Source organism: Micrasema longulum, unplaced genomic scaffold, assembly GCF_059751315.1.
Source record: "Micrasema longulum isolate JH-2025_06_02 unplaced genomic scaffold, ASM5975131v1 h1tg002933l, whole genome shotgun sequence".
Lineage (NCBI taxonomy): Eukaryota > Metazoa > Arthropoda > Insecta > Trichoptera > Brachycentridae > Micrasema > Micrasema longulum.
This window is the reverse complement of record NW_028280051.1, coordinates 22,014-34,248: the sequence shown is the minus strand read 5'-3', so window position 1 is coordinate 34,248 and position 12,235 is coordinate 22,014. Positions and strand designations below refer to the sequence as shown.

Sequence of the window (12,235 nt, the reverse complement as noted above, 5' to 3'; positions counted from 1 at the left end):
TCACTATTCGTGGCATCTCTAGTGGACTTAAAATCAGTATTGGTCGTTTAATTTTTTATACAACACAAAACAGCCCAATCACAGTAGTGAACTACAGAGAAAAAAACATTATTGTGGTATGTTTTTCACCTTATAGGACGGCACATAGCTTCATTTGCAACTTCGATAAATCCCATCGCAACTTCCTCAAGAGACATCTGAAATAAATATAAATGTATATTCAATTCACTGCACATACTAATGTCGTCATGATATGGAACACAACCTATTTCTATATGAAGTAATGACTAAATTTCAAAAAATTTAAAATAAGGATATTCAACTCGTAATACCACTACCAACCATATTGGAAATCGAGCCCGAGACCTCTTGCATGGTAGGCTAACATGTAATGGTCAGCGCATTTGCCAGGATTTGGTAGGCAAGTGCGCTGCCCATTACATGTTTGCCTACCATGCAAGAGGTTTTAGCTTAGATTCCCGACATGGTTGATATGAAATATGTATAAAGGGTGTTTTCACACTAGAATATTTCATAGTCTTTGACTGGTACCTGAAGTGTAAGACTGATCATCTTACCTTCATGTAGCAAAAATTATCAAGAAACGCTCAAGACAGTTTACTCAAGTTGCATATTTTTATTTGAATTAGTTTACCTCTTTTCTGTTTGTTTCCCTCATAAATTCATTGACGCTCTTTCTAATCATCTCCACAACGGCTACGGATGCATTCCGATTGAGAGGCTGGTCTTCCTGGGGGCCAAATATTTTGGGGAAGTAGTCAGGCAGAAGCCTCCCGAGGAGCAGGTTGGCGTCAGTGATAGCCGCAGGGCCCGAGGCCCCGTAGCAGGCGGGGCCGGGGGAAGCCCCCGCGGATTCCGGGCCAACGCGGAACAATCCGGAAAGGAAGGATAAGATAGATCCACCGCCAGCAGCGACTGTATTTATGTCTGGAAATATGTCAATTTTTGCCTTAAAAAATAACACATTTAACAAGAGTTCGCTACCATTCCCTATCTTTATCGGACCTCTGAGTTCACCATCTCGGTTCAGGATATGCGAAGCATTCTGTGGTATAACCACATCTCGAATGCTTCTAACCGGTACATATTGTTCACTTTCAAGGTCCACATTTTCGAACTATATAAAAGAACCGATCACACATAGCACAGGGGTTTTCTTTTAACCGGTTAAGTGCCCTAAGCGCGTTGACGTGCTCTTCGTTTCCGAGCTCGGAGAGTCGACCATACAAAAATAGCCCATAAAGACGCATGCCTTTGTATGCGGATTTTAGATTTCGTGCACTCGGAGACATCTGTTAGAAGCTTGATGAAATACTAGGACACGAGGAATTATTAAAATTATCAACACAACAGCGGTTCAAATGAGAGTTTCAAAAAATTGCTTGAAATTTCGCAGCCTGCTGTGAACTACCATAGCAATACCTAGCAGCACAGAAAATGTTAAATGTCAGGAAAACTCACCGACTTGAACTCATTATGTCACGGGCGGTATAATTTCAAAATTACAAACTAAAAAAATCATAGCGGTAATAATATGATACATCAAAATGTTTTGATAAATTTTTTGATTCAATTTAATAGTCTGTTAGCAAACATTTCTTTTTTTGAATCACTTAACTTCCTCATTGGAATACTATTCCAGTGCCCGATACACCACTTTGTTATAATATAGAAGTCATACCTAGCTGTGGAGCCTGGATAGTAACTCCAGCTGTGGTAGCCTCGTGCACATGTTCGAGGGACCCAGCGTACCTTGACACATCTGTTGACGTCCCGCCCATGTCAAAACCTGTTGAAAAAGTGCAAAATTGATACGTAGCACTGAACCTCTTCACTGCCATAACATATTTACACTGTGATATTCAGTCTTTGGACTGAATCTGAAGCATAAGACTGATCTTCTTGCCTTCAAATATCAAATGATCAAGGTAGAATAAAATTGGATTATTGACGCATCGCTCAAATAGATAAATGATTGGAATTATTTAGAAAACTGAGACATTACCAATAACTGGGAGGTTGGTTTCCCTCTCGTAAGTGGTGAGAGCATATCCTACAACACCTCCAGCTGGCCCTGACAAAATGGCGCGGGATCCGTTGAATCTGGCAATACACAAAAAAACAAATGTTAATAATAAATCAAGATTTGTGGGGGATTCATAGTCCATGGTCGAAGACAAACACGTGCTAAATAATTCTCCTGAAATTCTAGTGCAACGACCGATGAACCAAGTCAGTGTTTTCTATAGAATCCAATACAACATATTATGCTACTCTAACAAGTATTGCACATAAAGACGAGATCGTCGTTCTGCAGTATATTCACATCGTCCCTACCATGGAGATATGAAGAACAAAGGAACATGGCCTATAAAGAGACCACAGGGTGCAGTCAACGCCCAGTTCAGCATCGATTCAGCATCAGTCAGCATCAGACAGTCAACCTCAATCTGTTGTTCAGCAACTTAGAGTCACAAGCCATAAGATGCACCCGAGCACAGCCAAACTTAATCTGACACGTCCCGAACAAAAGTTTCAGCCAACTTTTGCAAATCCGAAACTACGTTCGGTCACTAGCTTATATTCAATGCTGGGTTGATATTATATTAATGAAGATGACAGAATGCGCCTCAAAACATCATTATCAACCTATGAACTTAAAAATTGTGTCAATTTCATTAAAAAAAAAATTTACATAATAAAAATAATGTGACCTCACTAAGGTTACCCGTGCCGAGGACACACTATTAAAATATTTTAGTTGAAACCTTTTTTTATAGAATCGTATTCTCTTTTTTTTAAAAAAGAAGATAATTCTATTTGAAATATTTAATGTATAACAACATCTTTTTTACGTTTTTATGACCTTCAGACCTGCCCTTATCGTTCTCGGTTATTATTTTTTTACTATTGCGTGATTAAAAAAAACATTCGTTTTAAAATGGCAAAATCGTATCATTTCCTAATTTTGCGTTTGTTTTACCAGACTACAGCCTTAAGTGTCTTACGTATCCATTGGAGTGAGGCCTCCGTCGGACTGCATGAACAGGACGTTGGTGCTCCTCAGGCCGTCAGAGAACCCTCTGGAGAAGCTGGCCAGGTAGCGCCTGATGTGGGGAGTCAGGTATGCATCCACGCACGCAGTAAACCCGCGTGCAACGGCGCGCACCATCGCCATCACCTCATGCGACAGAGATACTTGGGCGAAACCTGCAGATAATTAAAGTCAATTAATGATGTGGGACTCGCTCGGAAATCAATGGCCACTGTTTCCTGTCCTACTATCATCGAAAGGTGAATTATGCATTTATTAAATAACAAATAATCAATACATCCAAAATACTGATTACCTGACATGGATATCAAATAGCTGATCATCGGGGAAATTGAAAATGGCCTATATTCTCTTGGAAGTAAAGAAAACACTATGGACAACTACTATAAAAGCAGTACACTCTTAGAGTACGTTGAGTCGTCAGTAGGGTCCAGTCTTTACTCTCGCTCTTCGTATCCAAATTCAGTTTTTTTTTTAACATGCGGCCTCCGTGGTTAAGGCGCTTGACTCACTCACAAAAATTTTCAGGTTCGATTCCCGGTAACAACACAAAAATTAAAGGTGATTTTTCTCAAGCCTGGGTGTTCTGTGCTGTAATAATGGCCCCTCTGGCCTGTTGTGGAGCAAAAAAAAATGTAATAAATACAAATCGAATTTAAAGTTTAAAATTTTATTTCAAATTATAGGGATTGTTATTTTAATGTTTTGAGTATGTCCAAATGCTTGCAGACAGGCTAGATTTCCTCCCTAGAGAGTTATTCAGATCCAAATTTGTTGTAACATGGAGGGAAAACATTTTTGAGAAGGGAATATGGATGTCTAGGCACTTACAGGGCTTATGACCTGTCACTGGCTGGTTTAAGTGACTATTTAGGACACTTACTATATGGATGTCCAAGCATTTATAGGGCAGATTTGGACATACCCAAAACATTGTTGAACTGGTATAAGAAGTATAAAATTGAAAAACTGTTTAAAGGCGTTACCTAGTAGGTGAAATAATTCAGCCAGATGAATCTTACCTACATCAATATATGTTTCCGCTCTTTTACTTTAAAAAAATCAACAAATGGAAGAAATGTGGGTGTTTTAACATAGGCAGAATGGTGAATGTTACACAGTGTAGACATCCATATTCCCTTCTCAAAAATGTTTTGCCCCTCTGTTGCAACAAATTTAAATTTAAACATAAAAATTTCCACCAAAAACGGAATATTAGTTATTGATGACAAAATAAACTATGCAGCACACCTACCTACCTAAATAATAGCGTAATTCAAAAACGTCTCTAAATCTTGCAAAGTATTTGAAACCGCAATCTTAACATTCTCCATTAAGTTGGTGAAGCATAATTAGAAATTTATTTCAACAGAGAGAACCTTCGAAAGTCGACCTTTGAAAACCTGAGAAAATTTGGCTGAACCAAATCACCTGCTAGGCAACGCCTGAAAACAATTTTCCGATTTGTATACTTCTTCTTTTACCAGGTAGTAAATTAAACAATGTTTGAGCATGTCCAAACGCTTGCAGACTGGCTGGATTTCCTCCCTAGGGAGTTATTCATTTTTAAATTTATTGCTCTATTGAAGAGCTGATGAAATGTGGATATTCAAACATGGGCTGAATGGTGAATGTTACAGTGTGTAAAGTGGCCACTTAAACGAACCAACAACAGGTCATAAGCCCTGTAAATGCCTTGACATCCATATTCCCTTCTCGATAATGTTTTTCCTCTGTTGAAATAAATTTAAATATGAATAACTCCCTGGGGAGGAAATCCAGCCAGTCTGCAAGCATTTGGACATACTCAAACATTGTTGTCATAATTATAAATCTCACAAGTTTTTTGCAAATATCTCTTCAATGGAGATTTCTTAGTTTGCTTCTAATACCTTCATTTGTATGATTAATTATCTTAGTTTTGTGGACGTGTGGATTAGAGCAGAGATTAATTTTTAAAATAATGAGAAAAATAATCATTAAATTGATTCTTCAAACCAGCCTTACCTAGTTCCTTAGCGATCGCCCCAATCTGCAGCTCGTGTTCTCTGTATGTGTAGCTGTGAGCGAGAAGTACAGCGATACTATTGATGCCTGTTCGCTCCTTCAACTCCGCCAAACCTCTCCTTACAGATTCTTTATTCAGCTCCTGTACCACGTACAAATCTTCCCCGGTTGTGCCTGCAGGTAGAGAAATATAGCAATAGCTTTCCGATTTTTAAAACGGTTCTTGATGGGTGATTGAGGCTTTGCAAGTTCTTTCATTCAACTAAAATAACATCATCGTTCCCGATCCCCATCCAGTGGTAGGGCACTGCGTTGGTACTCCGATGCATTTTTTTTTCAATTCAATTCGTTTTATTTAAAATAACATGTACATAACAAACTAAAATTCAAGACTTACATATTATTCTTATACTTATTCTTAAAGGTGGGGGTCAGTGCTATTCAAGCTGGTGACGTCACTGCGACCTGTGAAGATCTACTGTGACAGGTCCTCGTGAATAGCTCTCGCCCTCCAAGCCCAGGTCTATAAAGAGCCTAGCTAATGTGTGGAAGGCGAGAGTTTTCATTTTGCTAAATTTCCCTCTCTAAGCCCAGATCCGTTAAGTATCGGGCCATTAGGTAGGGGGTGAGCTCTTTAATATCCTTAGGTTTAACCAGATGTAGATATTATAAAAAGACAAAAAATACATAAAGAGACTTGTCAAAATAGTAGGAGTGCTCTGAAAAACCCCTTCGGATACATGGAACAGATCAACATCCAGAGCGATGTTGTTCAGCATAGCGGTAGCCCTTCCAACAGGCATAACCATCGGCAATTTGTAATGTAATGCAATGTATTTATTTAGATAGTTGTGGGTGCTAGAGGGAGAAAAATGATGATGAAAGAGTTTACAAAAATTCTTCGGTGATTACAAAATTTCGAAATGTTGTCTTTCACCGTAGAACTAAAATATATACATATGCCTTTGAAACGAAATGAAAAATTGCTATTATATGCAAAATTCATATATGTATTATAATTCAACGTCTGGTAACCACTTTTCTTTCATCAATCCAGTAAAAGGATTGTATAGTTTGAAAGTTCTTCGAACTCTGACAGTTTCCCTATGCCAGTGATTGGTAATGTTTTTAGCTTGGCATGTCAGCATTTAAAAAAAACCTGGCTTGATTCGGGTGCCATATGAAGGAATATTTATAATTTCCGCAGCCCTAGTAAATGAAAGAGAAATTAAGAAAGCGCATCGCTCGTTCATGGGCGAAGATTGTCCGTAAACTATTAATGTCACCCGAAATGTCTTGGCGTGTCAGCTCTGACACGTGTGTCACAGGTTACCCGTCACTGGCCTATGCGTTCTTGTTCAGTAAGTCTCGTTCTCATCTAATGTCTTACCTGTGACTGTTCTCCATCCTCTCCCACCTTCAGATGACGGTTGACTCCCGTCCAGCATACACCTATCCTCCAAGGCAGGAACTACGCGACAGTCTACCTCCAAGACTTCGGAATACAGAACATCCGGCTTTTGAATAGCCTGGACAAAATTAACAAAGTTCACTACAGTATCAAAAGTAATTCAATGACCTGTTTGATTAAAAAAGCCTTCTCATATATGGTCGGGTTTCTGTAACAAGTTGATACTACATTTTACTAGTTAAAGGTTCGTCCCAAATCAAAAATTCAAGTAAAACTGCAAGTTGGATATTACAAAGTATTATTTTTCTTATTTATAAAATGTGAAATAATTTTATTTACTTTTTAAACAAAAAATATTTGATGCCATTTATAAAGACATCTCATTTTTCCAAATTTGTAGTTACCAACTTGTGCCGAAAACCCGACAATATAACACCGAAAGAAATTCAATTTGCTCACCAATTGAAAGATATTAGGTCTGGCCTGATTCCCAATGAACAATAAGTCTTTAAATCCCTTGTTTATCACGAGAGCCATCTTCTCTCCTTTCCTCTCTAGAAGGGCGTTAGTAGCGACAGTTGTTCCCATCCTTATCCAGTCGATGAGTGATTCATCTACCTTTTCCGATCGTTCCATAGACTTTCCCGTTTCCTAAAATAGGAAATTATGACATTAAGGGCAACTAAAAAACTAGTTTATCTAAGCAACAAAACTTAGGTGATTGTTTAGTAAATAACAGCATTAATCAATATTATTCCTGACCGATTATCTTTCTTTCCTATCCTTCCCTTGACCCATCCTTATGGTACCTACCTTACATTAAGATACGAAAAATACAAAAATATAACATTTGGATTTGGAACAAAACAAAAAACATTTTGACATTACACTAGATTGCATCAAAATGTTTGGATTCCTCATGTGTCATTGTAAAAGTAATCATAAATCATTACATAATTCATGGTGAATTTCATCATCCAGGGCCCAAATTTGAAGAACATCCTCATAGTATCAAAGGTATGTCCATTTCAATGTTCCTTCAAATATTTCCAGCCTTTTACAAAACTGTATGAAATTCGTTTTTTCGCTACAGTCAGCTTTTTGTTAACAGTGATTACTTTGAAGGGGATAAAATTAATATTCATGAATAATTGAGCTGAAGTTGTTTGTTTTTACAAATTCGGGGTCATTTTTGATCATAAATTATAAACACTAAGGATACCTGTTGTAAAATCCTTCGGATACCCTCAGTAGGAGCATCATTGTAGTTCTTGGGATCCTCGGAGAGCAATTTGAGGGTCCTGACAGACCCATTTGGACAGCGACAGAACACATCAGTAAAGGTGCCACCACGATCAATGGCAAACTGAAATTTTCCACTGTCTTTCGTGTCTCCCATCTGAAATGAGAACATTTATTTCATTTTAACGATTACAGATTTTAAAATTTTAACAGTGACTTCTTTCAAAACAGGAATGCAGGTAATAAGGTTAACTCTGAAGAAGGCTAAGGCAACCTTATCAGCTAATAAGATAAAATAGAATCTATTAAATCTATCTGCCTAGTTCTACTTTTAAATGTCAGCACATCTTAATGACGACAACTCGTGACATCAGGTGCAAATTAATTGCATAATTACAAAACTTTTTTAAAAATCAAAACGATGATAATACGACATTTTAAAATATTTTTTTGGCTTAACGAAACCACCGAATTTCATAGTTAAACCAAGCTAAAACATTTTATTAATTTTAACACCTAAATGACTTTAATAAGTTACAGATTTTTCAAATCTGCTGTTTTATTTTTTCACAATTTTTGACTAATAGTTTTACAAAATCTGTGGACTTTTTTAAACAGACATTTATAATTGGCGAACTAATTTGTGTACGACAATGCGAAAACCTTATGGGCATAAATAAATTAAATGGACATGGTGCGTAAATTCAAAATATGTAAAATTTTAAACTATTTTTATTCTTCTTTCCGTACATTTAAGAGAAGATTAAAATATTTATATTATATTAACATACAATAAAATATTTTCATAATACAATTGCAAGAAGTCTCCCACGTTATGGAAATATGTTGTATCCTAAAATAGCTAGTTTTGAGATAAATAAAAAGACATTTTTTTATATTCCTCGCAAACGAATAGAAGAATAATTGAAAATTTGGTAAGAAGTTAGGTTGACCCTTCGTTTGAAACATAAATGAAAAATTAATATTTTGTATTTTTAATAAAATGTACAAAATCTTGTCCTGGCGGAACATTATTTAAAAGTGTTTTTTGTCAATGCCTTAAGTAACAATAATAAAAAAATTAAAAGTAAGTTCATATGATGTAACTCGACTAATGGAATTGATTGAGCAGAGTTAAGTGATGCTGTATCTATAGATACTGCGTACTGCCATAAAGTCGAAGAACTAAAAACAGCAAAATTATTTTTATTTTTTGTAGCCTAAGCCAGGTGTACTTACCATACAGATCTGGTTTGTTACTTAAAGATGGCTTCAAGCTATTGAAAATCTCAACATTTCATTTATTTGTTATCTTATTTTCATGAAATATTTTTTATCTTATCAGCAATATCTCTTTATCAATGCAATTACAGTTGTTTGTCATGAATATGTTTACAACTTAAACATTCACTACTCTTCCTATGTTTAAAAATTGCAAATATTTAAAACATTCAAACCCTAGATTACTTAGCTAGTTTGTGACTGGCTTTCTTACTAAACTAATGTAAACAATACTACTGAAATAAAATGTCGCTTTTTAATTCAAGATTGGCTTATTTATGAGAAAAAAAGCGCTTCTTAACACCCCGTTAAAATATAATCATTTTAATAAAGAAAAACATTTAATACTAAAATTAAACACTGATTTGAGTCTACTAAAACAGTTTATTTTATTTGTAAACAAAATAACTGATAATTGTTTCGGCCTTGTTAAGGTATTTTTAAACTAATGTGAAGATTCGCCCCTTCTTTATTTACATTTAAGTCAAGATTGAAATGTCACTATCTTAATATTTAAATTGTTCCTTTATCCTTCTTCTTTCCTTCCCATCCCCTCTACTCTCTTCATAGTATAGTGTTAATTTTTTTATATATTTTTTTATTTTGTTAATCTTTGTTTTTAATTTTTGTATAAAATTGTAAGATTCAATATGTCCATGTATTTATAATTTTCTCAAACTGAACGGTTTGTGTAGGTAGGAAGAAATTGCCTTAAGGCAATATGCCCGCCCTTATATATATTGTACATGTATATAAAGTGTCAAATAAATAAGATTAAGTAGACTGAAGGTTCTTATATACAGTTATATAATTCTAGGTACTTAAGTAATAATTAATTATATTTATGGTAAAAACCAATAGTGTAGAGTGAGGCCCGGTGTTTTCTTAGTGATAAGGAATTTAGGTACTTATATTTGCATTTATTGACAAATGTACTGTGAAATAATAAATGAATTGATAAACCTTTAGGTAATTATTTTGGTAATTCTATCGAGTGCTTTGATAATATAACAATAAGTTAGTGTTAAGTGTTAAATAATAAAAAAGGTATCTTTTAAAATAAAGAAAAATAATATCAGCGTTCTTATAATTTACCCAAATATTTCAATTTTGGCGACCATTTTCAACGAGTTGTAAATAACTCACTATTAGAAAATGGAAATCAAGTTGGGGTAGAGTGGGGTTGAAACCTCGGACCTCTGATCCGTGAGTCCGCAACACTAGCCACGGAACCACAACCCGATTCATCATAATCAGTGCACATATTACAACAGAGATGAAGAACATTTAAGATAAGGTAATATAGAAGTCTAGGCATCTACAGGGCTTATGACCTGTCATTGGCTGGTTTAAGTGGTCACTTTACCCATTCTGCCCACATTCAAACATCTACAGGGTGTTCTTTAAACCCAGTCACATCCAAAACCACGATGATCAGTATGGGCAATAAGACATATTAGCATATTTAAAAAAAAATATAACAGAATTTCTTTCAAAATAAAATATTTAAAAAAACAAATGGTTGTTTACTTCTGCAGGGGAGAAGCGCGGGGAGCGCGGCCGCGCATTTATCGGCGTATCAGACTCCCCCCTCCCCCTCCTTATTTCACTCGTGCAGAAGTAAGCAACCATTTTCTTTTTTAAATATTTTATTTCTTTAAATTTTATTCATTCTAAAAATTTATTTTAATGTGCCAATATGTCTTCTTGCTCATACTGATCATCGTGCTTTCGGATGTGACAGGGTTTAATGAACACCCTGTACATCCCTTCAATTCTTTCATCTGTTGATGTTTGTGAAGTTTAAGAGCTGAAACCTTTATTTATGCAGGTGAGATTCACCTAATTGAATTATTTCACCTACATACTAGGCAACGCCTGAAAATTTTATCTTTTCAATTTCTATACTTCTTCATAGACCAGGTGGATTTATCAACAATATTTTTTGGATATGTATGTATATGTGTATATTTTTACATTTTTTTCAAGTTTCAGTTCTTCTAATCATACTATGACTTTTTGAATGCACGACTTATCTATTTATCATTCATGAAGGAAGATTCCAGTTGACCACAAATATTTAGTGGTCAACTGAGATCAGAACTTTGATTTGAGCTGATTATTTTAAAAATATAATTAAAGTACCTAATCATCCAAAAAAATATTTTAAAATGCAAACACATCATTTTCAAAAATCGAATTAAAAGTTTTTTTGACAGTTTGCCGGTTCATAATTCTAAATATTTTTAAAAACGGAATAAACTCATGCTTAGAAAACAAATGAAAATTCAAAGAACATTTTATAATAAACATAAAGAATTTGACTTGATGCGATGTAAATAATAACAAATAAAAAATAAGCACAATTTTATTTTTAGTGGTTAAAATATAAGTAATATGCTACCTTGTAATAACACAGCACTGGAGTTATCTAACGTGTATGTAATTTACATTTACAATGTTAATTGATAAGAGATTCGCTTCACCATTCACAGATACATCTACCAACTTTATTTTAATTTAAAAATAATAATACATTTGAACTTGAGACTGTCAAATCAGGTGACGGCAGTGACAGTTGACAGTTATCGAGTTGCTAGAATCAAATCACATCTTTAGCCGCCAATTTAAATTACATTGTAAAATTTATATTTTTTGAAACACTAACTTTGTGGCTATTCATTAAAAATAAAAGAACTTTGTGCATTTTAAATTTATAACCGACTGGTTTCGAAACCAGCGGTAATAAGTCCTCCGCCCCACCCTCGAAACCTTTGTCGTAATAGGAGACTGCAGCGTCTGTTCTCGGACTTCAATGTTAGTTATGAAATCGATCCACCTTGTTATACTTAATATTATTTTCAAGCGCTCTGAAGTTTGGTGTTTTGGACACGTGCTGCGGATGCCTCGGGAGAGCCTTAACTCAAGCTGCCCCTTTTTCATACCTACGGGCTCCTGCCATTCTGGAAAGCCACCGATGTCGATACTTCGGCTGAAATAAGAAACGCGGGATTGACGTGGGAGGAGGTGAAAGTGCTGGCGCTAGGGTCTCCTGGAAGCGTTTGGTAATGTCCACATGCTCCATCTAGGAGTGAATGTGGAGAAAAAGAAGAAGAGTAATAATAAAGTTGTTTTATTTTAATTTTAAAATCGGAAAAAAATATGATGTTATCATTTTATTTCTATTATAGGTCACTTTGTAGCATTTGGAAACATTT

The 12,235-nt window shown here is 35.3% G+C and overlaps 1 protein-coding gene across 2 annotated transcripts in view; it reads right to left on the bottom strand.

The window, feature by feature from the left end:
• The window catches only part of LOC148271320 (5-oxoprolinase), a 28,517-nt gene extending 16,927 nt beyond the window's left edge, over positions 1–11,590 (bottom strand). Inside the window, exons 1-10 of one of the 2 annotated variants that reach the window (XM_088241530.1) lie at positions 11,422–11,590; positions 7,717–7,893; positions 6,954–7,145; positions 6,474–6,612; positions 5,084–5,257; positions 3,030–3,231; positions 2,027–2,124; positions 1,703–1,810; positions 656–948; positions 130–197 (exon numbers count right to left, since the gene is read on the bottom strand). In XM_088241530.1, the coding sequence (XP_088097656.1) occupies positions 130–197; positions 656–948; positions 1,703–1,810; positions 2,027–2,124; positions 3,030–3,231; positions 5,084–5,257; positions 6,474–6,612; positions 6,954–7,145; positions 7,717–7,893 (1,451 nt within the window). In that variant the 5' untranslated portion in view covers positions 11,422–11,590. Of the gene's footprint in view, positions 1–129; positions 198–655; positions 949–1,702; positions 1,811–2,026; positions 2,125–3,029; positions 3,232–5,083; positions 5,258–6,473; positions 6,613–6,953; positions 7,146–7,716; positions 7,894–8,975; positions 9,043–11,421 lie in introns of those variants that run through there. The other variant, XM_088241529.1, reaches the window with a different exon arrangement.
• Positions 11,591–12,235: the final 645 nt, after the last annotated feature.